The sequence below is a fragment of the Equus przewalskii genome, chromosome 5 (assembly GCF_037783145.1).
Source record: "Equus przewalskii isolate Varuska chromosome 5, EquPr2, whole genome shotgun sequence".
In the NCBI taxonomy this organism is placed as follows: Eukaryota; Metazoa; Chordata; class Mammalia; order Perissodactyla; family Equidae; genus Equus; species Equus przewalskii.
In genome coordinates this window covers 55,626,854-55,651,003 of record NC_091835.1, presented here as the reverse complement: position 1 = coordinate 55,651,003, position 24,150 = coordinate 55,626,854, and the positions used below count along the sequence as shown (strand labels likewise).

The 24,150-nt window shown below is 40.2% G+C and overlaps 2 protein-coding genes across 4 annotated transcripts in view; both read left to right on the top strand.

Annotated features, from left to right (window-relative positions):
* Positions 1-17,620, top strand: part of TMTC1 (transmembrane O-mannosyltransferase targeting cadherins 1) — a 258,597-nt gene extending 240,977 nt beyond the window's left edge. For all 3 annotated transcript variants that reach the window (XM_070620953.1, XM_070620952.1, XM_070620954.1), the window contains 5 exons: positions 526-670; positions 1,606-1,743; positions 3,089-3,211; positions 7,105-7,182; positions 11,737-17,620. In XM_070620953.1, the coding sequence (XP_070477054.1) occupies positions 526-670; positions 1,606-1,743; positions 3,089-3,211; positions 7,105-7,182; positions 11,737-11,877 (625 nt within the window). In that variant the 3' untranslated portion in view covers positions 11,878-17,620. The remainder of the gene's footprint in view (positions 1-525; positions 671-1,605; positions 1,744-3,088; positions 3,212-7,104; positions 7,183-11,736) is intronic.
* Positions 17,621-20,110: 2,490 nt separating this feature from the next.
* OVCH1 (ovochymase 1) overlaps positions 20,111-24,150 on the top strand; it is a 55,369-nt gene continuing 51,329 nt past the window's right edge. Inside the window, 7 exon segments of the mRNA XM_070619700.1 lie at positions 20,111-20,184; positions 20,723-20,841; positions 21,374-21,796; positions 22,385-22,503; positions 22,787-22,852; positions 22,854-22,897; positions 23,645-23,814. Of these exon segments, the coding sequence (XP_070475801.1) occupies positions 20,111-20,184; positions 20,723-20,841; positions 21,374-21,796; positions 22,385-22,503; positions 22,787-22,852; positions 22,854-22,897; positions 23,645-23,814 (1,015 nt within the window).

The window sequence follows — 24,150 nt, the reverse complement described above, 5'->3', positions numbered from 1 at the left end:
ATGGATATAAATGAAAGACTGTACATCCATCAGGACAAGTCTATCACCGTTAATGGAAAAGATCCTTGGGGCTCAGTTTCCATATAGGTGGGCCACAAGAGACATTCTTATAGTCAGAGGATGGCACCATGATCTTTTTGTTTTCAGCATTCTTCTTGGTATAAAAACAAAAACAATGGGGGCCAGCCCCATGGCCAAGTTGTTAAGTTCCCGCGCTCCGCTGCAGGCGCCCCAATGTTTCGTTGGTTCGAATCCTGGGCGTGGACATGGCACTGTTCATCAAACCATGCTGAGGTGGCGTCCCACATGCCACAACTAGAAGGACCCACAATGAAGAATGTACAACTATGTACCGGGGGGAGCCTTGGGGAGAAAAAGGAAAAAATAAAATCTTTAAAAAAAAAAAAAAAGACCATGTTGGAGCAGAGTTCCAAACCATGGATAGTCATCCCTAAATCTAAATTTTGACCTTTGGAAATGTACCTCTTAGAAGAAAATTGTGACCTCGCCTTTCTTAAAACTCAGTGCCCTGCAGGTGGCACGCAAAGCTGAGATCCTATCACCTTTGGGAGCCCTGTATTACAACACTGGCCGGTACGAAGAGGCTCTGCAGATTTACCGGGAAGCTGCAGCCCTTCAGCCTTCTCAAAGGGAGCTCCGCCTGGCACTGGTGAGTGGAGGGACGAAAGAAAATGAGGCAATGCACCTCTGCCCAGCGTGCAAAGTCGGGAGCTGTAGTCAGTGAGCCTCAAAACTGGAACTCGAATGCTATAATATATCCATTTTATGAATATTCGTATAACCAGTGTGAGAGCCATTCACCAAAGATGTAGATGCTAAAAATACTTTTAAGTTTTTGTTTTGAAATAATTTCCAACTTACAAAAATTGGCAGGTATATTAAATAACTTCTATATACCCTTTCACCCAGATTAATCAATTTTTAACATTTTGATGCATTTGTTTATCACCCTCCCAAGTATGTGTGTATGTGCATATTTGTATATATGTACATATTTGAGTGTGTATGTGTGCATATACATGTTATTAATACATGTTATTTTTTTCCTGAGCCCTCTGAGAGATAGAGGTGATTCTCTTTATTTCTAAATATTTTGGCATATAGTTCCTAAGAACAAGGACATTTTCTAACATAACCACAGGATGGTGTTCCAATTAAGGAAAATTCATATCAACAATATGTTTTATTTCAATTTTTAGATCATCACTCTTCCTTTTTCTTAGATTCGCAGTAAATCAAATACGTTATGTTGTTATAAACACCGTATTCTGTCAAAACTGTAGGAAATAATTTCTCTTTTGCCATATTTGGTCAACTTTTTTTTAAAAGACACAAGTCATTTCACTGACCATCTTTGATATTCCCACCATTCACACACAAATGCGTGCACATACCTCAATAAAGAAACAAACAAGCGAAAATTCAAGTCTGTAAACTGTGCTAATTCAGCCCTCTCTGTGAGTCACAAATAGAGGCTGAACACTTTTGTCAGGCATATTTCTGGAAGGCCTCCATTCAGGGATGCTTTAGTTGATAAGCTAATAACGAAGCATCTTCTAAGCCAAGGTCAGTGTGCTTTTGCAGGCTCAGGTTTTGGCCGTGATGGGTCAGACCAAAGAAGCTGAAAAGATGACCATCCACATTGTGTCTGAGGAGGCTGGCTGCCTTGAATGCTATCGCCTGCTGTCAGCAATTTACAGCAAGCAGGAGCTCCACGACAAGGTAGAGGGGACACTGTTGGGAGTTGTTTGCATTCACGGGTAGAAAATGAGGGGAGCCCAGATGCCTCTCCAGTCAGCACATTTACAAGACTGAGCAGTCTTGATGTCATCAGTTGGCATGTCCTATCTTACAGACGCTTTCACAGATATCCCTTTAACTCCTAAGATGTCCCCTTGAAATAGTATTTTCTTGGCTCATCCTTGCTCTGAAGATTTTATGTGGTATAAAGACTAACATTTGTATGCTTTATCATTTTCCATGTTCCTTCAAATATACTTTTTATAAAATCCTTAAAACAACCTGGTAAGGCAAGTCAGTGACCCTATGTTGCAACTCTTACTGTTTATTTCCATTTTAAAAGTCATATAACCAGTAAATTCATGAACTGACTCAAAAAATATTTACTGAATGCCTGCTATCTGCCAGATGCTGTGGTAGGCACCAGGATTAAAGGGATGTGAAAAAAATAAAAAATCATTGCCCTTGTCCTCATGGACTTTACCTTTGAAGAGGAGACAGAGGTTAAACAAGTAGTCACAAGACTAATGTAGAATTATAGCCATGCTCAGTGCTGTCCTAAAGAGTGGCATGGTCTCTAAGGATATAATCATGGGACCTGAGTGGTCTCGGGGCTTATGTTCCCTGTAGAGTGATGTGAGGTGAGAGCTGAGTAATGAATAGGAGTTATTAGGCATAAGAGGACAGTGAAGAGCATTTCAGACAAGAAAAGTCACACACAAAGGCCCTGTGGCAACAGCAAATTGGCCTGTCTGAGGGATGGGCATGAGGGAGCAGGGAGCAGTGTGAGATGGCGGTTACAGAGGTTGCTGAGCACTAGACCTCAGGGCTTGCGGTCCGGTCCTTATCCTGGTTTTGTTCTGTATCTTGGAGGAAGCTTTGGAGTTTTAAGAAGAGCAGTGTTGTGAGGTTTATGCTTTGAAGGGATCTCTGGCGGCAGGCGGTGGGGCAGTGGGTGATGGGAGCAGAGTGGGCACCAGGGAGCTAAGAGGAGGCTGTTGGAGTGGTCCAGATGGACACTTGGGCAGGGCAAGACATCCAACCCCACATCTTATTTTCTTTCAGCTATATCACACGACCTCCCTGTGAAGTGATTAGGACGTTTCAGTGTCACCAATATAAATGGGAAACTGGTGGTATAGGGAAATTATTTTGTCAGGGCTGCATTATTTCTCACTGAGAACCTCAGAGAGAATGAAGAATGTGTTTTGATTGTCAGTCACCAAGCTAGCTAATACATAAGAACAAAAAGTGTGAATGTCACCATTTAGGTTAGTTTTTCTTTATCTAACGTAGTTTTTTCTATCTCAATTTCCCATTTGTGCAGGCTCTTGATGCTATAGACAAGGCTCTGCGGCTGAAACCAAAGGACCCAAAAGTTATATCTGAACTTTTTTTTACAAAAGGAAACCAACTAAGAGAGCAGAACCTTCTTGACAAAGCTTTTGAGGTATAAACACTTAATAAAATTATATTATTAAATTCGTGGATTGAAATTAATATTCCCTCAATCTTTAATGAAGCATATATTGTACAGTAAAACCTAAGATCATTGGCATGTTTGTGGAGTGAATTTTCTCATTACTTGATGTAATGTTATAAGTTTATTCTTTATAATTGAGCCTCTGTTTTTGACTGTTCAGAGTCCTGCAATACCTCTGCATTATTTTTTGAATTATCATCTTTTTTTAAAAAAAAGATTTTATTTTTCCTTTTTCTCCCCAAAGCCCCCCCAGTACATAGTTGTGTATTTTTAGTTGTGGATCCTTCTAGTTCTGGCATGTGGGACGCCACCTCAGCATGGCCTGTTGAGTGGCACCAGGTCTGCGCCCAGGATTCGAACTGGTGAAACCCTGGGCTGCTGAAGCGGAGCACACACACTTAACCACTCTGCCTTGGGGCCAACCCCCTAAATTATCATCTTTATCTTAATCTTTGAAGCATTCCACACCTTGCCCTCAAACCAGCTTCTCTCTCTCTCTCTCTCTTGCTCTTGCTCTCGCTCTTTTTCTCTCTGTTTGCCCTCAATAATCCTTTATTCCAGCTGGACTAGTGCCTGAATGCCTCTGGGCATTCCCACATGTCCTTGTTGTAATATCCTTCCCACCACGCCTCTTGACCCCCTGCAGAGTCCCCCATCCACTAACACACAGCCTGTGTCCTCCTCCCTCAGGAAGCCCCTGGACCATTTTTTCTCCCCGTGACCTTGTTTCCTCCGAACCCTTAAAACACTTACTGTTTCTACCAGGCATTAGAAAGTGTCATATGTTACATTTGTCAATGCAAATAACCAATAACCATTTATAAATAAGAGAGAGAAGGTGAGATTTACTTGAGCCGAGCTGAGGACTAGCCTGGGAAGGCAGTCTCCACCAAGGAGGAAAGCATTCTGGAGAAGCATGATTTCCAGTACAGTTTTATAGCTTTTTAGAACAAAGAACATACATCAAACATACCCAGGATATATATTCATCAAAGTTTCAAATAGATATTCAGTTACAGATTAGCAGGTCAACATGACCTGATGTCCAGGACAGGAAAACTTATCTTCCAGGAAGTACCGATACTGGCGTTACCCATACTGGCCTCCATACCATACTGGAGGGAAGGAAGTAAGCATCCTTATCTTCAGAGTGCATTCTTCTGCTTTGAGATGATGTTTGATGCATCCTTACCTGAATGGTTCAAGCAAGTGTACAGTGTGTTTGACAGGCCGTAAGTCAGGCTTCTTTAGTTCAGGCTGAATCAGGTTTAAACCAGAATAGCTACCCTGTTTACCTCAATATTGAAAATTTCTTATCACGTTGTATTGTTAGGTCTCTTTCTCTCTCCTCCTTCTCTTTCTGTCTCCCACCCCTCTGTGCATGTGCATGCATGCAGGTTAGCTTCCCAGTTAGAGTGGACTTTTCCCTGTGGAAAGGGACTGCTTCCTTCTGTGTTCTAAAACAAAGCATGTTGCATCTTATGGATGTTCAGTATCTACAGCTTTGGAATACAGTCGATACACAGTTTGAATCAAAAAGACATTCACAAACATAAATAGAATGTTACAGAAATACCATACGTTTTCCTTGTATCCAGTAAAGGCACAAGTTGGAATTAATGAAGGTATAAAATTACATTAAATCTATCATGGGAAAAGTAAATTTTCAAGTGATATAATTGTTTTTGAAACTAAACAGTGAGTGGTTTTTAAAAAATTATTGGAAAATACATGTAAGGATATTTGGAAAAACTAATTTGAATATGAACCCTTAAAACAGAAACAGTGGCGTATTTGAGGCAGAAATTGTGCATTTTTCTCTGCCTTGTGAACATTTTCAATACCATCATTCTTAGGTTATTTATAACTAACATGACAGTTGGAATGATTAATTATTTAATTATGAATATTTATGTGGTTTCTATATCTCTATATACTGTATATAATATGCAATATATATTAATATTATTACATATATATTATATTGAATATATATAATATTGTATTGAATATACATTATATATTATATGTAATATAATAATATATATTGTATTGAAAACAAAAGTATTCTCTAGTTGCTTGGCCAATGGATCAAATAATCATTGCAGAGTTGCTAGATTTATGAAGGGTAGGAGTAGAGTCATTGGCTAATAGTAGAAGCAAAAAATGTGTTAGCATTTTTATGTATGATTCACATGTATTAAGTAATTTAATCTTCATAGTAATCATATAAGAAAGGCCTGGTCATTGTCTCCACTTTACAGTTGGATAAACTGAGGCTCAGAGGTTATGTAACTTGCTCAAGGTCATGTAGAGGGGAAGAGATGGAGCCAGGGTTTGAATCCAGGCTCTTGATTTCAATACTGCATCCCATCTCTGCTGATAAAAATTAATCCAAGGGACACATCCTTCAAGTTTATTTTAGGAGCTTTTAAGAGGACAGTTGTTTTTTTTTTAAAGATTGGCCCTGAGCTAACATCTGTTGCCAATCTTCTTTTTTTTCCCTCCTTCTCCCCAAAGCCCTCCCAATACACAGTTTTATATCCTAGTTGTAGGTCCTTGTGGTTGTGGCATGTGGGACGCTGCCTCAGTGTGGCCTGATGAGCGGTGCCGTGTCTGTGCCCGGGATCTGAACCAGCGAAACCCTGGGCCACCAAAGTGGAGCTCTCGAACTTAACCACTCAGCCACGGGGCCAGCTGCAAGAGTACAGTTTCTTAACATTTGCTTTTTTCTCCTAAAACTGAAGTAGAGAAGGGATGGACAGATTCTAGTTAATTTATGGATTCGTTCGGGTGGATTCTTGCTAATGAAAATTGCAAGGAGCATTAAATTATACACACAGATACTTAGCTTTGTGTAACTGAAGGTGACACTCTTAGCCTTTAGTTCTGTCTAAGGTGATCACTCTTAAAATCAAGACTCAGTGGTGAGCATTCCTTTGATGCAAAACAACAGGCAAAATATTAAAAATATACCTCATGAGGGGGGTGGCCAAGTGGTTAAGTTCAGTGCTCCGCTTCGGCAGCCCAGGGTTTCACTGGTTCAGATCCTGGGTGTGGACGTGGCATTGCTCATCAGGCCATGCTGAGGCAGCGTCCCACATGCCACAACTAGAAGGACCCACAACTAAAAATATACAACTAGGTATTGGGGGGCCTTCGGGGAGAAAAAGGAAAAATAAAATCTTAAAAAAGAAATCCTCACGGATATTGCATTTAATGAGATACATGTTATTCAGACAAATAAAAGTGTTTGAAGGATCAATAACTCTCTTCAAACATTTGAAGACCTTTCACATGGCAGAAGAAAAAGAAAGGTTTTCTAATGATTAAAACCATTCCCTAGGGAAATAGATGTCCTTGAAGAAGTCAGGATCATCCTGCCACTGTGAGAGCTCAAGCACAGGCTGAATAACCAGAGTAGATGTTGTGAGAGGGGTTACTGCCCAAGGGTTAAGCTCTTTAGGGAACTACTCTAAGATTCTGTGATTATGAAAAAATTTTCTTACAAACTCCATTTATGGTGAAAAGGGCCGAAAAGCACCATTTTCACGCAGGTCAAAGCCAGCGGGAAATGATGCACTATAATAGAAATCTCCTGGATTCCCTGCGGGCGTCTTCAGTCTCTTTAAGTCCAGAGGTTGGCTCTGCAGGGAAATTACACATTTTACTTTCCTCCGCTTTAGAATCAGAGCCTTTGAAACATAATGGAAGTAAACGGGACACCTGTGAACCAGAAGTGGCTGTTCATTTTATTAACCATTTAAATTTTCACATATAAAGAAAGCGGTTTCCACAATCCTCTAGCGTTAAAGGTGGGTTCTCATTTCACAACCTGAAGATATTTCTTGTATATTTAGAGCTATAAAGCAGCTGTGGAACTAAATCCAGATCAAGCGCAGGCCTGGATGAACATGGGTGGAATCCAACACATCAAGGTAGGAAGATAATCCACTTCCCTGTGAACTGGGATTTCCCGTTGTGTTTTCTCTCTCTGTCTTTCTTCTCTCTTATAAGATTGAGAAACTATAGTGAATTTCCTCTTTGAATTATTTGAATACGGAACACATAGGTGTTTCAAAGTGAAATGAGCACAATTTATGTTCTTGTATTATCTAGATATTGAATGTCATGAAGCCTTTTTTTTTTTTTTTTTGAGGAAGATTAGCCCTGAGCTAACTGCTGCTAATCCTCCTCTTTTTGCTGAGGAAGACTGGCCCTGAGCTAACATCCGTGCCCATCTTCCTCTGCTTTATACGTGGGACACCTACCACAGTATGGTGTGCCAAATGGTGCCATGTCCGCACCCGGGATCCGAACTGGCGAACCCCGGGCTGCCAAAGCGGAAGATGTGAACTTAACTGCTGTGCCACCGGGCTGGCCCCTTTTAAATAAATCTTTATAAGTTAGATTCCATGATTTTATTTATCATAAAAAAATCATGTGTACTTAAGTGAAGTATCATGATGGAGCAGATAAAATCTGCTTATGTGAACTGATTGGAGTTTGGTCTAGCTTATCCTCCTGCAGCTTAACTCACTATCAAGATAAAGTGTTACTTTAAATATTAATTCACTATTTCTTTTTCCTAATATATCTTTTACTCCCTAATCTTTTACTGAAAAACAAAGTTGGTTGTTTGTGTTTGTTCGTTTGTTTGTTTTTCCCAAAAGAAAAAGCTTCCTCTGGGTAGATCGTTGAAAATGACCCTTGGGGGGATTATTGTCTACAGCTAATAGATTCAAAGATTCATGGTCATTCATTCATTCATCCATTCATTTGACAAGCATTTGTAGAGAGCATCCTGTGTGCCAGGTACTCTTCTAAGCACTGGGAATACAGAAATGAATAAACGAGACAAATATTTCTGTGCTAATTAACATTCCAGTAGGAGGAGACAGGCAATCAATAAATAAACATACACATGCATGTATACACACATAAAATATATCAGATGGTGATAAGTGCTATGGGGAAAAAAGAAAAGAAAGAGAGAGTACCAGGAGATTAGGGCACAAATTTTAAATTAAGGTGGTTAAGGAAAGTCTTAGTTAAAAAGTGGTGTTTGAGCAGAGACCTGAAGGGAACGAGCCATATGGCAAAATAGGGAAAGAGCATGTGCAAAGATCCTGAGGTACGAGTGTGCCTGCTATCTTTGAAGAATAGGAAGGAAGCAGTTGAGAGGAAATAGTAGCAGCTGGGGTCAGAGAGGTCACAGGGCCAGAGCATGCAGGGCCTTGAAGGGGATTGTAAGGTCTTTGGCTTTTATGCTGAATGAGTTGGGGTCCTTGGAGGACTTTGAGCAGAGAAATGCCATGGTCTGATATGTTTTTAAAGGGTCACTAACTTACTTGGAGGCTTTTATCAGTCTTAACCCTCATACATGGCAAGATAGTAATTAGAATTTCAACAAGGCCTAATGGGGTTTACTATTAAGTGGAAACCGATCACTCTCAGAAACACAACAAAAAAAAGGTGAGCCAATGAGTTACTCCACGACCATTAGCCTTGTTCTAATAGAGGAACACAGATGGCAGATCCAAGCATGACATTTCTCAGAGCTGAGTAACCCGAGCTCTGATCTCAGTGATGTTCTAGGGTGTCCAGCAACATCCAGTTGGGAAACATAGAATGAACTTACCTTTAAAATAGTAACAAAATTTTAAATATTTAAATAGTTACATTTTCAAGTAATACACTCCGTATGTTTTTGGATGGAGAGCACCTGCATTTAAAGCAATGGGGTCAATTGCTAATTAGAAAAAGGATAATAAATACACTCAAGAGTGTCCAAAAAGTCTGGAAATACAAAGAAAATGGTACATTTATTGAACTCTTTCAGTTAACAAGTGAACCCATTGCTTTAAATTTAGAATAACTTCCCCTGAAAGATGTCCAGAGATTGAAGAAGGATCTATTAAGTGTATTATTTTAGAATGTAATGAACACGCTGATTAAAAATTAGTTTATCCTGTTTTTCATCTTTGTGGACATCATGTATTAGGTTGAACAATGAAACTGCCATGTTGATAGTTTAAAAATGGTCTAATATCAGTGAATTCATGTAATGCAGTCCAATATAAATATATGGAGCAGGCACATGGCTTGGTTGTGGTCATCTTGATGGCACCATTAAGATGTAGGATTATCATTAGGAGACCTTCAAAAACAATCATTAACTTTCTGTCTTTTGCCTCACTGGGTAGTGTGTGCCTCAGGCAGTGTTTTCCCATTCGTGGGCCTCACTCTTTGCCTGAGCCTGCGGGCAGCTTAGGAGGGACCCAGGGCTGTGGTAAGGGGAGAGTTGGAATAAGGCTTTGCAAGGTGACACAAAGAGAAGGGAGTTGTCTCTTGTTCGTACCACTTGGTAATAAACAATGTTTTTTATATAGGATGAAATGGATGGGCCAAAAAAGCTATAATACCTTGTTTCTAATCAAAGAATTGCATCAACTGGGCCATTCCACAAAGTACTGTTTTCAATACTGCCTTATGACATTAATGCATTTTCTAGAATGGCACTATCTGATAGAGATGATGGAAATGTTCTATGTCTGCACTACCCAAGGCAGTAGCCGCTAGCCACCCTCATGTGGCTATTGAGCACTTGAAATGTGGTTGGTGCAACTGTGCAACTGAATTCTTAATTAATCATAATTAATTTAAATAGTCACATGTGACTAGTGGCTATCATAGTAGAAAGCATATTTCTAGAAATTGGATAATTCAGATTCCCTAACTAGCATCTAGGAATTGCAGACATTGAATTAAGGGATATAACTTAAAAAAAAATAAGGCTTCCAGTTTAATCAAGAAAAGAGCAATTTGAGGGAGAGAAAAAAAAACTCTATGATTAGATTTTGTTTGAAAGGACAGAGAAAGCTGGTGATCAGAAAAGGAGATACCAAGGCCTAAATTCAGAGAAACCTCTTGGAAGAATAATTTCAGAATCAACTATAATAGAAACATATTTTGAGAGCACTCTAACAGCCGCAAATGTTCATTTGTCTGCATGGATGTGCTAAGCTTAATAAACATCAGAGGACACTTGGAAGATAAATGCTTGCATTGAAAAAAACCATAATAATTTAACATAGCAAATCTGAGTTCTCACTCCTTCAGAATTCTGTTTAGCCCCTTCTCAGAATCAGTGTTAATAATCAGAAATATTTTCATTTGTACACATGCCAGAGCCTGGATTCCCAAAGTACAATTCCCTGTTCTATTTCTACTCTCCTTTTCAGAAATATGACAAGTGAATACTATAGGAAATAGGCAGTGTTTACCTAGAGCCTGAATAGTCATTTCATAATAACAATAATCATAGTCTCAGACTGAGAGCTCACTATGTGTCAGGCAGCATCTAAGTTCTTGACACGTATTAACTCACTTGGAAGATAGTTAAGCATTCAGTAAATATTAGTCGCTATTGCTACATAATACTTTCACTCCAAGAGATACTATTTTAAATTGTGATGGAAATTTAGACAGTAACCGGTTTCATCCACATAAGAATAAAGGAGAAAATAAAGAGCAAATTCGTATTTTGGGGGATGGAGAGATCTCCAGCGATCTTAGTTCTGAGACTTGGCAGGACACAGATCTGAGAAAGGGTAGACCAAATAAGGAAGGTAACTGTTATTTAGCAGCAGAAAAAGGGCTGGGAAAAGTTAATAATTGTGACTAACTTGCCAAGGACCATATGGGGCCAGGCACATGTGGTTGCCAGTTAGGGAGGCATTGAACAAACCAGATTGGGGCCAAAAGTGGGTAGAAACAGGTGCCTTTGGCAGGTCAGAAGTGACATACCTTCCCTCCTGCTTTAAGAATATCCAGCAGGTCACACAACTTGAGTATGGGATAAATTTGACTCCATATTCTTACCAGTTTTTTCCATTTTATAAAAACTTACATTTGCATTAAAGCCTATATTAGGCAAAAGTTGGTTTTATGTTTTAAGTTGAAGATTAGAATAACTCCTACCCTCTAAGTAGATATGGTGGATTCCTAAACTATTTACTTTTTGATCATTACTCTTACAGTTTCAAAAGCATTTCTTACACAAAAACACACACACACACGCCTCTCTTTCTCTCTCTCTTTCCCTCTGTCTCTTTCTCTCTCTCTCTCTCAATAGGAACTTATAGTGCCATGGCTCCATTTGATTACAGAGTAGTGCTAACCTTATGAGAAGACTCTGAAATGATAGCTGCATACCCTGCATTAGCAGAATTGAAAATCTGTTTTTCTGCCATTTACCCTTATGATATAACTCTTATCCTTCACATTCTCCAGCTGGTCTGGTACTTAAAACAAATGGATTCTCCAAAAGCACCAACAGATAAGGGTAAAGTTACACATGCAGACAGGGTTTCCTTAGGAGGCCATTGATATGAAACTGGATGAGAAGGTCTGTTTCTTAGTTTCCTCCTTCTCCAACAGAACGTTCTGATGGTTCAGAATAGAATTATTCTCTTTCTTTTTCTCAACAGGGAAACTATGTGTCTGCAAGAGCTTATTATGAGAGAGCCTTACAGCTGGTTCCAGACAGCAAACTGCTGCAGGAAAATCTCGCCAAATTGGATCGCCTCGAAAAACGATTGCAAGAAATTCGAGACAAGGATCATACGTAGCGGCACTTGCCTCTGTCTCGAAGGACAGTGCTGGTGCCTCTGGAAGAGGAAGAAGTAATAGAGGCCTTGCTCTCACAGCCAGTGAAGCTTTCCTGTCACTCCCAGTTGAGGGTGGCACGTTGGCAGACACCTGCTGGGAGCCCTGTGCTGTGGGACTGGCGTTTCCATGAAAAAAGACAAAAAGAGCGAGCAAGGGCAGGGAGGTCTGAGCTGGAGGAAAACAACAAAGGCACGTTTCACAGATTTTCATTTGCTTTTACTCCAGATTTCCCTTCATGTATTTCTCTGCTTTTGCAATCTGGAGATCTGATTCGACTTCTTAGTTTAGACTTTTATGTCCCAGAAATATAGAAGCTTGAAATGCTATGAAGAGCATCTCTTCTTGATGAGATGAGATATTTCAAAGAAAATCAATCCTCTGAGATAAGTCATTTGGGAAACTGGACCAAGAGGTGGCTCATTTAATTCTCCAGAACCAGAAATGAGTATCTAGTGGTTTTTGTAGAACCTTCTGGAATATATGGAGAAAAGGAGCTTGATCTCATATCCCCCTAAGGACATTGCTGGAGCTCTAGTGAGGAGTAAATTAAATTCCTCTCTGATGCAAGCTTTGCCCATTGCCTAATATATCAAAAAAGAAGCTTTTGAATTGTGTACGGATATTCCTATCTCTAGGGGAACATCACGGATCTTGGTACCCCTAATTCTTTATGGAGATTTAAAAATTATTTTAATTTTATTACGAGTATTGCTAGAGTAGTGGTTCTGCTCTAAGATTTTAAAAGTGCTTTTAAAGTCATAAATGTTTCTGCCTCCAAATATATTGTTATTTTGGTGGAGAAAAAATAGTATATTCTACATGAGAAATATTAAAGATATTAACTGAGAGAAATGTTCTGCTTTATTATCTTAACATTCAGACATCATGAGATTTATTATTTTTTTTGAAAAATATATTTAACCATTGAGGAATATTTACAATATATCACAGAAATTTTCGTAGACTCTAACTAGATGGAAGGAGAGCTCTATTGATTGTCTACCTAGGCTTAATGAGAATTCTGTGCTTAGAACATGAGTGATACACACCCAGAATTCTTGGTTCTCTATTTGTAATTTTGGAGATTTCATGGGGAATGCTCAACAAATCCAGGAAAAAGTCTAACTTCATAATTTAAAAAAATATATATTTATATTTAAAAGATAAGGCAAAATTGAACTTACGATTTGACATTTGTTTTTTAGTGTTATTTATTTCATAACTTATAAAATACTTAATATATGTATACACACAGGTTTTTCTTTGTACATAGTTAATACAGCTTTCAAAACTGATCATTCAAAAATTATAAATCTAAATTACAAAGTTCTTAAGTTTTAACATCCCCTCCAAAAAATTATATGGACTATTTGCTTGCTGAAGTTAAAGAAATTAGGGATGAGCCTTCAGTGTTTGGGTGGTAATATATTTTTGGGTGGTAATATATTTTGGTAGATACTTTGAAATTTCAACACCTGATTCTAATTTGGTCATCATCATAAAATTAAAAAAACAAAAACAAAACAGTCTGGGCAGTGCTGTTCATGGTGCTGAGCCAGGTATCACAGAGATGGAGTAGGTTGAAGGCACACGTATTCCACATGTTCAGGCCAGGGCAGAGTAAAACGTCTTCTGCCTCTTTTCAACTCAGTATCAGGAAACACTGCCCCTATATTGTTGTTGTGGTTGTTGTTGTTGTTGTCCAGGTAAATATATATAAAAGGAAGAAAAACTTCTTTGGAAAGAGATGATTCGAGGAATATTTTAAATGCAAAGGATTACAGATTTTGCATTAGCATACATCCCTGTGTGTGCATCAACAATCCAATAATGTATATATTACGAATGATCTTCTAGTAGTCTTTTAAGGTTATATATCATAAATTTATTCAAAATTTTATTTAAAATATTTTTCTTCCCCAAATTATACTTCTGTAGTCCTAAAGCCAAGAAATATACTCCGGTGTTGATTGTAAAATAACCGTCCCAACCCCAAACTGAATAATATGAAGCTCTACCTAAAAACAATACCTAAGACTTTAACCACAAGTTTTTAGAATAATCTATAACCAAAACTCACCCTTAGAAAGTTAATGGAAAAGACTGAGCCCCAAATTTTGAAAACCACGTATACCCTACTTGAAGCGCTGCTGAAGGAATGGGAGTACATTTGTTAGAATAATTGAAATGACAATTACAGCCTGAAAGTTTCTGAGAGAAAAGGGTCACATGGCCTTCAGGAGACTTTTTCTGCCTTCCTTTGGGTGCTTGCCCTCCTCCCACCCCCTGCCTGTCTGTGATTCCTTCCCTCCTTCCATTCCTCTCTCTCTCTCTCTCACTGTCTCATTCTGTCTGCCCACACTGGCATCTCTTTGAACATTAAAAGTAACCACTGTTCCATCAGATGTTTTTCCTGAGTTAATACTACTTCACTGAGCTGTGGCCAATGAAATAGTTTCCATAGTTGAAATGGTGCCTATACAAAAATAAACCACATATTATTTTTCAAAAATATCAAGTGTATTTTGTAACTATTTTTTATTTGGTCCTTGTAACATGAAATCATATGCAGATTTTATCGTTATCAAAATAAAAATGGAGTGCCCTGGCTAATCATGGAGATGCATCGGGGTTGCCCTTAATGAAAGCATGCTTGGCATGTGAGTTGAAAGCCCCTTCCTGAGATGGCATTGCAGAGCCAGCTTCATTGATATACAGGCTGTGTGGTCCCTCAGGGTCCTGCACGCACAAGCACCTTAGGCTTGGTTGAATACTCTGCTTAAATTTCTTGATAATTTTTGAACAAGGGGTCCCACAATTTCATTTTGCACTGGGTTCTCAAATATGTAGTGGGTCCTGGGTGGAAGGGAACACTGCTAAGGACAAGACAGGAGGTGCTTCAGTCTGCCTGAACACTTGATCCAGTGGTCAGAGTTTCATCTGTGACTGTGTTTCTCTGAGCAGCATTTGCTGTTTCTTCTCAGCTACATTTAGAGTTTCTCGTGTACATGTCTCCCCCCTCCTCCTGCCAATCTGTCTAACCTGTCCTTCAGTCATACCTAGGACCAGTTCTCCTTGCCTTCAAAATAAGTGGCAATCCTTTAACTTGTCCTTTGACATAGGAGTCATGAGAATGGCTTTACAAGCTTATTTCAACCTTAAGAATTATTCAGGATTTTTTAAATGATGCAGATGTTTTCAATCTGTTCGCGGTATTCATAAAACATGGCTCAGTGATATAACATAGGTGAACTAAACCAAAGATTCACATACCTTGGAGGAAAATAAATTTATTTTAGGGAGTCCTCAGAGATATCCTTTTGAGTTTGTTTCTTTTGAAGCCTATCACAAAGAGGATTGGCAGCACTTTAATCCGACCCTCTAGCGTGCTTCACAGCCCCAGCATAGGATTCTGACGTTCATAACAGGTGGTGCTTCTGTGATGCAGGGTCTTGTAGCAGTTGTGCAAATGCTTCTGTACAACTGCTTTTCAACAAGACTAAATGAGAAAATCCAAACCATTGCGCACAAACCAACCTACAAATGCTGTAATCTGGAGGGGAATAGAAAGCAAATGTGCAGTTTCTTACTGTCTTTATGAAGCATTCCAGGCCCCTCAGATTGAAGAGCCCCATTCTGCTGACAGTTGAGATCTAGTCCTTCACACCGAGGGGCTCTCCTCCCTGGCTGGACTTTAGGGCCACCTGGGGACCTCTGGAAATCCCTGGACGCTGGCTGCCCGTGTTATGATTCTCATATGCAGCTAGACTAGAGAGCCACCGCAGGCTAACAACTTTAATGGGAGTTTATGACTCTCACAAAAGAGATGTTTATACTCTTTCACAATTTTTACTTTTAAATCTAGACTATAATGAGCCAAAGAGTTCTAAAGAATGATTTATGGTACAATTGGTTGGTTGAGACTGTCATTCCAACAAACAAATCATTGACAAACAGGTGGGTTGGGTGGGCTGGCGCACTTGTAGCAACTGGATTATAATTTAACCTTATAATTATAGAATTCTTGGATCTCAGATGGAGAGGAATCGCCTTGCCATTCACATGTACCAGATGAGGTGCTCAGTATATAAAACTCATATTTTTTTATGACTCATAGAAGGTGTCCATGACATAGTTTATGCTTAGACCTGTGTCTCTCTTTGGGTCACACACATGTCATCTTTTGTTAATTATTTCTTAATTGTACTCATTAAAATCAGTTTTTGGGGAAAAAAACACTTGATCTGATTTGTGGTGGATTTGCACCTTAGATTAATAAATCTATAGGATATTAGTAACAACGTTCAAAGCAGACGTAGTTGTAGGTGGTTGGTTTGTTTTTAATTTTTTTCCTGGTTTTCAAATCACATTTACTTTGATTAAATTATAGGTTGGTATCTCCCAATAATAGCAAAACAACTATCTGAATGACATCTTTCAACTTTTTAAAAGAGCAGATACCTTTCAAATCTTGCATTTAGGCTGCAACTATGACAAAAGCTTACAATGCCAAAAATATATATATAGGGAAATATTATAACTTTTTCTTATTATTATTGAAGTTTTTGATGTAAAAGAAAAACATGTTGAACAATTCTTCCAAAAATAGCCCTTCCTCATTATTTTTGTTTTTAGTAGCCATGCAACTTAAAGAGAAGAAATAAAATAACTGTGTTGGAAGGCACGGTTTAATATCAGTAAAATAAAATAGCACAACAAAATCAGTGATATTCATATTTGTCAATTGGTTCATATAAAAATGTCCCATTTTTATCACCAAGGATTCCTTCAGTTAAAACCTTTAGGGTATACATCTCATAAAATCAGCATCCATCACAATAGACAGTCGTTATTAATTTGTGAGTTTAGATCACCATTTACACCAGACTGGAAAGAGATGTTCATATCCAGAAATCCAAGAGTTTCTTCCCAGTTTCCATGGTGCACATGGTGTATATGTGTGGAAGTTTCCAATGTGGATAATGTCCTTTCGGGGTCGTCTTGCTGGTCCATAATGGGGGGTGCACCAGTCCGAGAATCATGAAATCTGGGTTCTAGTTCTGTCTCTGCCACCCAGGAGCCACCTCACCTTAGGCAAGTTACCAAATGTCTCAGTTCTATTTATTACGCTTTAAAGGCCTGGTTAGTTCTATGGAACCATTAAGCTCTCTGAGTTTCCTGAATCCAGATTCAAAGCCCTCTGCACCTAAAGACGTAACTAAGTGTTGCCCTTTGTTTTAGAAATTCTTAAAAGATAATCACCACAACAAAACACATACTCAACCCTAAAAGGGATGGAACTGCCCAAGTGGTTTAACCTGGCAGAGGTACCTACTCATTTTGCTGCCTGTACACACAAAAATTAATGATTTTGTTATGTTTCCAGGGGAAAAAAGATTTAAAAAAATTTTCTCCTAAGGAATGAAAATACCTGTAGAAGCCATGGCTTGCTTTTATAATGTGGAAGTCATTTGACTTGCTGTAACTCACACCAATCCCGCCTTTTGTCAGGGGAAATGACTTGCATCATGTTCTTTGTTCATAACGCTTTTATTTCCTCCTTTGATCAGTTGTATATAAATGTACATTTTTGTTACTTTTGCTGTGCCAGTTAGAAATAGATCCCATAAAGTATTTCTCCCATTTAAGTCTGATTATGTATACTTTGCCTTGTCTTTCCAAAATAAAATTTATGTAAATGTCTATTTTATATAAAATACGATGAAAATAATGTCTTGTTTCAATCTCTCAAGTGCTCCATGATTAGTACCCATTGAAATCCACATCACCAGGAGGTGTCTGCTTTAAAAATAAAAAAGACCATCTTCCTTCCTTCATTGCATTGTTCTGTGTTCTTCTAATCTGCTCTCATCTCATACTCCACAATGACTATTTGAGTCCTTACCCAGTCCAGATTTCCTCCCTCATCTTGCTAAGTAGATGCCTTCACCTCTTTGTTCATGGGGTAAATACAGGGTAGGAAACAGGTGCTGTCTCAGTGTCCTGCACTTCATCTGCGAACTTACTGCACCCAATTCTTCCCCCTCTCTTATTGCTGAAGGAGACCCCCCTACGCTCTGTATTTTGCCTCTTGTAGAACTTCATTCCATTCCATAACCTCTTTTTCATCTTTAACTTCTTCCTTTTGCTGGGTCTTGTCAGTTCTCTTCTATTTTAGAACACATATGCAAGTAACCACTATCAAAACCATTTGAAAAAAGTCCTTTATTTCTTTTCATCTCTAGCTGTTGCCACATCTCTTTCTGTCCTTTGCAGCCAGACTCTGAATGAATTGTCTTCACCCCTTCTTTCTACCCACATCCTTCACATTCCCTCTGCATCACAGTGCTGACCCTCCCAGCAAAACGTATTCAAATGAAACTGCAGTTTCTAAGGTCACCAGTAATCCCTTTAGTGCTGAATCTTAAGCCTTGTGGGCCTTTAGAAAGGGTTCTAGAGTTTAGAACAGTGGTTTAGCTGGGATGGAAACAAATTTATTTTTTACACAAAACATTACTTGCCCATAATTTGCTTATTGCTTGTGGGTTAGTCACCTAACAGTCCTAATTCTACAATTGTTTTTAGAGTTGGGGTTTCCATCGAGAGTCTTCTAATAGCCTCCAATAGCAGATCATTATTATCCTGTCCTAATGAAGATGTGTTCAAATTAAAGGCAGATTTCCCGTGCATCAGAGCTCCAGTCTAGGGTAGTCCAGCCCAGCCTGCCCCTCCCTGCCATCCTTCCCTTTTCTAAAGTTGTTTTTTTTAAATAAGAGAATACCTCCATTTGGACACTTCAGCATCACCACAAACTTAACTTGTGGTTAAACCATCACCTTACTAGCAAATTTAAGTCTAAAACTACCTACCTGGCTCTTGGGTATGTATGCAATTTATATTGAATGCTCTCTTGCTATTTAATGGAAAGGCACTATTTTGTTAGGCCTGTAAGGGACCAATCGTCTGTAGAAGACAAGGTCTCACTTGAGGCTGCAAGCGTTGAACTCTGGAAACAAAGGGAGCTGTGCTGTAACAGGAAATGAGACAGTGCTCAAACCCCTGGAGACTTCTAGCTGGGAGACAAACCACTGAAGATCCTGCAAAGTTGTGTGCAGCATATGCAGAAGAGTGCAAGGGGACTGGCTCTGTGAGCCTCTCGAGAAGGCTAGCCATGAACGTCAACATTGTGAGTCCAACTGATGAGGATTTTTAGGCTGCTTAATTTTAAAACGGTTTATGATGAGGATTTTTAGGCTGGTTACTTTTAAAACTGCAGGTGAGAAGCAGGCTCCGAGGACTGGAATTTTGCTTGCCCTTTTGAGACATTTGCGTTTGTGAAGGAAGGGGGGATGACCTTGTAGGGACCTGAAATTGGCCACCCCAGGATATGTCTCTTTGGCATCGGGATTGTTTGGGGCTGATTGCTTTTGATGGGCTGGGACAGGGAAGGAGGCTCTGGGGAATGGAACGTGCCCTTGTTGGGACTCATTTACATTTGTAAGGTAAATCTCTACCTGTAAAACGTGCCTCCCTCTCTGTACCAGGAAGAAGAGGAGAGATGACCTTGTCCCTAGAAACTCTTAATGGGGAAGGCAAGAACTTAAGTTGGTTGCTGTCTGGCAATCTCGTGTAACTGGTTTAGGGTGGTGGCGTCTACCCTTTCTAACCTTTACTTAATCCGATTTGATTCTTGTCTAAAAGTCATGGGATCACCCAATGACCAGACCCCACCTGCACTGATACCATTTTAACTTTTTTTCATGTTCTTTCCTTTGTCTTGTAAAGAGATAAATCATATACCTATGCCTTAAATTTAGCTCTAAGCCTCAACTTGGGGCAGCAGAAGCTCTGACTGCCCATGGGTCCTGTCCCCATGCTACACTATTCTCTAAATAAAAGAGCACTACTGCCAGATCTTAAGAGTCTAAGAAATCTTTCTTTCGACTCCTTGGCTCACCGACCCCGCATCACAACTGTACTTGCACAGCATGTGTTCATTTTTTCTTTCCTTCTCCCATTTTAGTTGGGAAAGGCTTGGTAGTGGTTTTAATCTGACCTCTTCTTGCTAAGAAGAAAGTGGAGCTTGGGTCCATTTGGAGGGTCTGAGATTTTACTGGAGAGTAGTGTGCCCTGGGGCCCGGGATGGTTATGGTAATCTTTGTGAGATCACTACAGTGGAAACAAAACTCAGGGATGAGAGCGGTGAATGCCATTGGTCAGGCAGCCACCATATCTGGAAATTTCCTGGGCAGTGCTCAAGCCTGGAGGTACCATGCTTTATTTTCACAGAAGAGCTGCCTACCTTACCAAGACTCCTCCCACTCTCCGCTAGACACCCAGGCTTGAAACCCAGGAATCATCTACTCAGTGAAACTGTCATCTAACATATCTTTATTTAGAATAATTACTTGAAAAAAATGGGGCTACTTTCAAGAACAGTGTAGTCCAATAGAACTATCTCTGATGATGGCAACGTTCTCTATTTGTGCTATCCAATATGGTAGCCACTAGCCACAGGTGACTACTGAGCACTTAAAATGTAGCCAGTGTGACTGAGGAAGTAAACTTTTAATTTGATTTAATTTTAATTCAAATCACCACATATGGCCAGTGTCCACTGTATTGGACAGTGCAGCTCTAGACCTTTTCAATGTAGTAAGACTTGGGACATAAAAAATCATAGAAATGCTTTTTAGGTTCATGAGACAAGAAAGTTTGAGATGTGTGTTTCAAGGCTGGGTGACAATCACGTTTGGTAAGCTTTTCACCAAAAGGTGCCCCTTCACCTTCTGCTTGCCTCTGCAGTTACGGGGGTCATTGCCCCCAGCTGAGGGTCACCTACCTGGTCCTGTACCTGCATTCCCTCTGCCTTGACTGTCTTCTGTTTTCCTGTCTACCTGTTTACCTCCTGCCTGTCTCCCTGGGTCTGTTTACCCCCCTACCTCAAGGAGCTTTTATTTCTATTTCTATTTTACACAAGTGAGACAACTTGGCCTGGGGGATTGGTGTCCAAGTTAGTTGAATGTATAGAATGTCCAATGAGCCTTGCCCCAATTTTTTGATAAAATATAAATCCATTACAAATTCTGGCTTTATTCCTCTCCCCATCTCAAGCTAACTTATTACAAAATAATACGGGAAAAAAAATGCTGACACGATAATCTTAGCAATGAATTCATTTTGGTAAAAAATGATGGATCATACAGCTTTGGTTCACTCCACTGAAGCTGATAACACTGCTACCCAGAAACAAATGGCAGCAGCATAAACCTGATATTTCATATGTGGTCTATTTGAAAACTGAGTGTCAAGGGCTTCCAGAAATTTCTCAGAAGCAGAGGAGGTACTAATAAGTACGCATTAAGCTTTCATGAGTCTGCCTTCCAGAAGTCAGCCTGCCTGCGTCTTGTATGGGTGACCAGCTTCCTTGATCCTGGGCTTGGGGCACACTCCCAGTTCTGGGACAGAAGTCACCTGCGCTGAGCGTCCTAGGCCGCCGATCGCCTTGCCCCCCGCATCTGTCAGTAGGACCCCGCTGCACTCGTGTGAACGACCCACCAGCGGCGGGGCACCGCGCGCCTGCCTCCAGGGGTGGCTGGTGGGGTTGCTATGACACCCGGCGCGGCGAGATTGCTGCAGCGGCTCGGGATGATGCTGAGGAGGGAAAGCTGCGAGCAGGGCGGCGGGCGGGAACGAAGAGCGCGGCCGCGGTGCTGCCGGGAGCGCGGGAACCTGCGGCGTGGAGCCCGCCCACCTCGCCCGGTTTCCGAGCCTGCAACCGAGGGGGACGGACGAGTCCCCGCGCGCGGCCGCCATGGGGGCGCTGGCCGGGGGCCCGCTTGCTGCTGTGGCTTGCCCTCGGCCTCCCGCAAAGCCTCAGTGAGCCCGGCCCCTGGGCGCCCAGGCTGCAGGCTGGAGCTGAGCACTTCATTCCTCTCTGGACGGGAAGAAGGACGGGTGAGGGGGGCCATAGCACAGGCCCAGGCGTGCCCAAAGGAGGGCCTGCGATTTTCTATATGAAATTCTTTAGATTCCAGAGTTCAGGTTTTAGGCACATCTGCTAACTGTGCTTATGCTAAGGAACCTCCTCCAAGGAAAAATAAGCAAGTAGAAGTAACTTAGAGCCAAGTATCTCTCTTTCGGAGTAGTAGGTATTGTTCTGCAGCATCTTTAATACAACCTAAATTATGTAATGTGCATCCTCCCAGAGTAAGCCCGGAGTCCGTCGCTAGAGGGAGGGCTGGCTCATCCTGCCCCGGTCTTTTGTAATTAAGGCAGCGCAGGCTGCAAAGGGGCTGGGGAGTGGTGATCTACTCAGTAAGAACTTGAGAAAAGAAACGGGATAGCCTGCAGCTGAGGGATATCAGAACATCTGTGCCAGGCCGGGAAAATCTGAACTTGGCCTCTTGATAAAGTGAACCCTTACGTAAAGTGTCTGTGTGCGCACACATGTGCTCTCCCATGCAGGGCTGAAGTGTGGAGTTCGTGCCATCCATTTGAGCAGTTCAGAAACTGACTTGGCATCTGGGTTCTTCTCTAGAACCTTTCACAGGAGGAATTCAACAGTTGGTCGACATCCATGGCAGGTCAGTATAACGAGGGCATTGTCGTCTTACTAAGAAAATGGTGAATTTTTTCCTTTGTTTCAAATATCTCAACTCCAAGTTAACGTGTAATTTTTTCTCATGACCCCACTTGACCTTTCTGAGAAAAAGTTTACTTCATAGGAAATATCTTACTAACCAATTTATATCAGTATTTTAAGAATGTTATACCATATTTGAAGAGTTGATTTCAATTGTTTCTGAAGGAGATGACATCTATGGGGAGATGTATATTAGATGTGTTTGTAACTTTCTTTTGCGGCAGGTCTCCCTAAAATTAGGTGAGCGCCACTTCTGTGGAGGAAGCTTGATCCAAGAAGAGATGGTTGCAAGAGATGGTGGTTACAGCAGCCCACTGCCTGGTTAGCCTCTATGAGTAAGTTGTGGATTTTCATTGCTTGTCAAACTTTGACTCATAGTGACAGGGCTAGGAGATACTATGTAAGATTAAATCCTAGTCCTTTTAATTTTGACATCTGGTCTACTCACCCACTGACGTTCTTGATCCCTAGAAACTTGTGTCTGGCCCAGGATTTCCCGTGCTTCCTGCCTTACTAATCAGAGACCCCACACATCATCTATACTTTGTGGAGTTAGTGGTGGGGGAGAATAATTACTTATTCTAATAAAGTATTAACATCAAACGTTACATGGGTGCTCCAAAGTTTAATAATCTGAGTTTCATTAAGAGGGAAAATATACTGTGGAAATAACAAACACTTGGCTAGATTTAAAAAGGGTACTAAGAGGAGGAAAAGAAGGACAATTCCAGGGACAACTTTTATTAAAAATCTTAAAAATGGTAGAGGATATTTAGATTGGCCTATGAATAAAAGAAGAAAAGGAAGCCACGCTTAAATGCTTTACACAGAAAGACAGTTGATGGTACCGGAAAGAGTTCACAAAATTTAAACACTCGTTGACTGAAAGCCATGACTTTTATGATCCCTATAATTTGCAGGGAATTATGACAATTGATAGTAATCAGTAATAAAGGTATATCTTCTTTTAAGACTTAGAAATCCTTAAAGGTACATTAATCACTTTTCATTTAGTTACATGAAACGAAGAGTCTCTCCTGGGGGACACAGTTACTTATTGGAACATTTTTCTTTGGTTTTAGGAAGCAAATTAGGAGTCTGACTGTGACTGCTGGAGAGTACAACCTCCGACAAGAGGATGAGCAGGAGCAGAATATTCCTGTCTCAAAAATTATCCATCCTAAATACAGCAGGCTTGGCTATAGGAGTTCTGATATTGCACTGCTGTTTTTAAAACACAAAGTCAAGTTTGGTAAGTAGGGAGAGTGAGAATTCAAAAAATGTAATGGAGAAAACTGTGTTTATCAGTTCTGTACCAGTTCACTTTAAATTCTGTGTGTATATAGTAATATTAGAATTTCGAAGTTTTGTTTATTTTAAAAATAATTTTATTTAATCTATAACATATAAAATGCACTGTACAGGCTAGAAGTCCCAGCTGCAAATTATGTATGCTAAATGAGTCAGCATTATAATTACTCCAGCGTCTTGGCTAGGCTATATTCTAGACCATCTACCTATGCTCGACTCTAGCCAAAGAGTTTGGGACATTTAAAAATGTTCTCAGAGACTTCTCCTTTCTGTCATT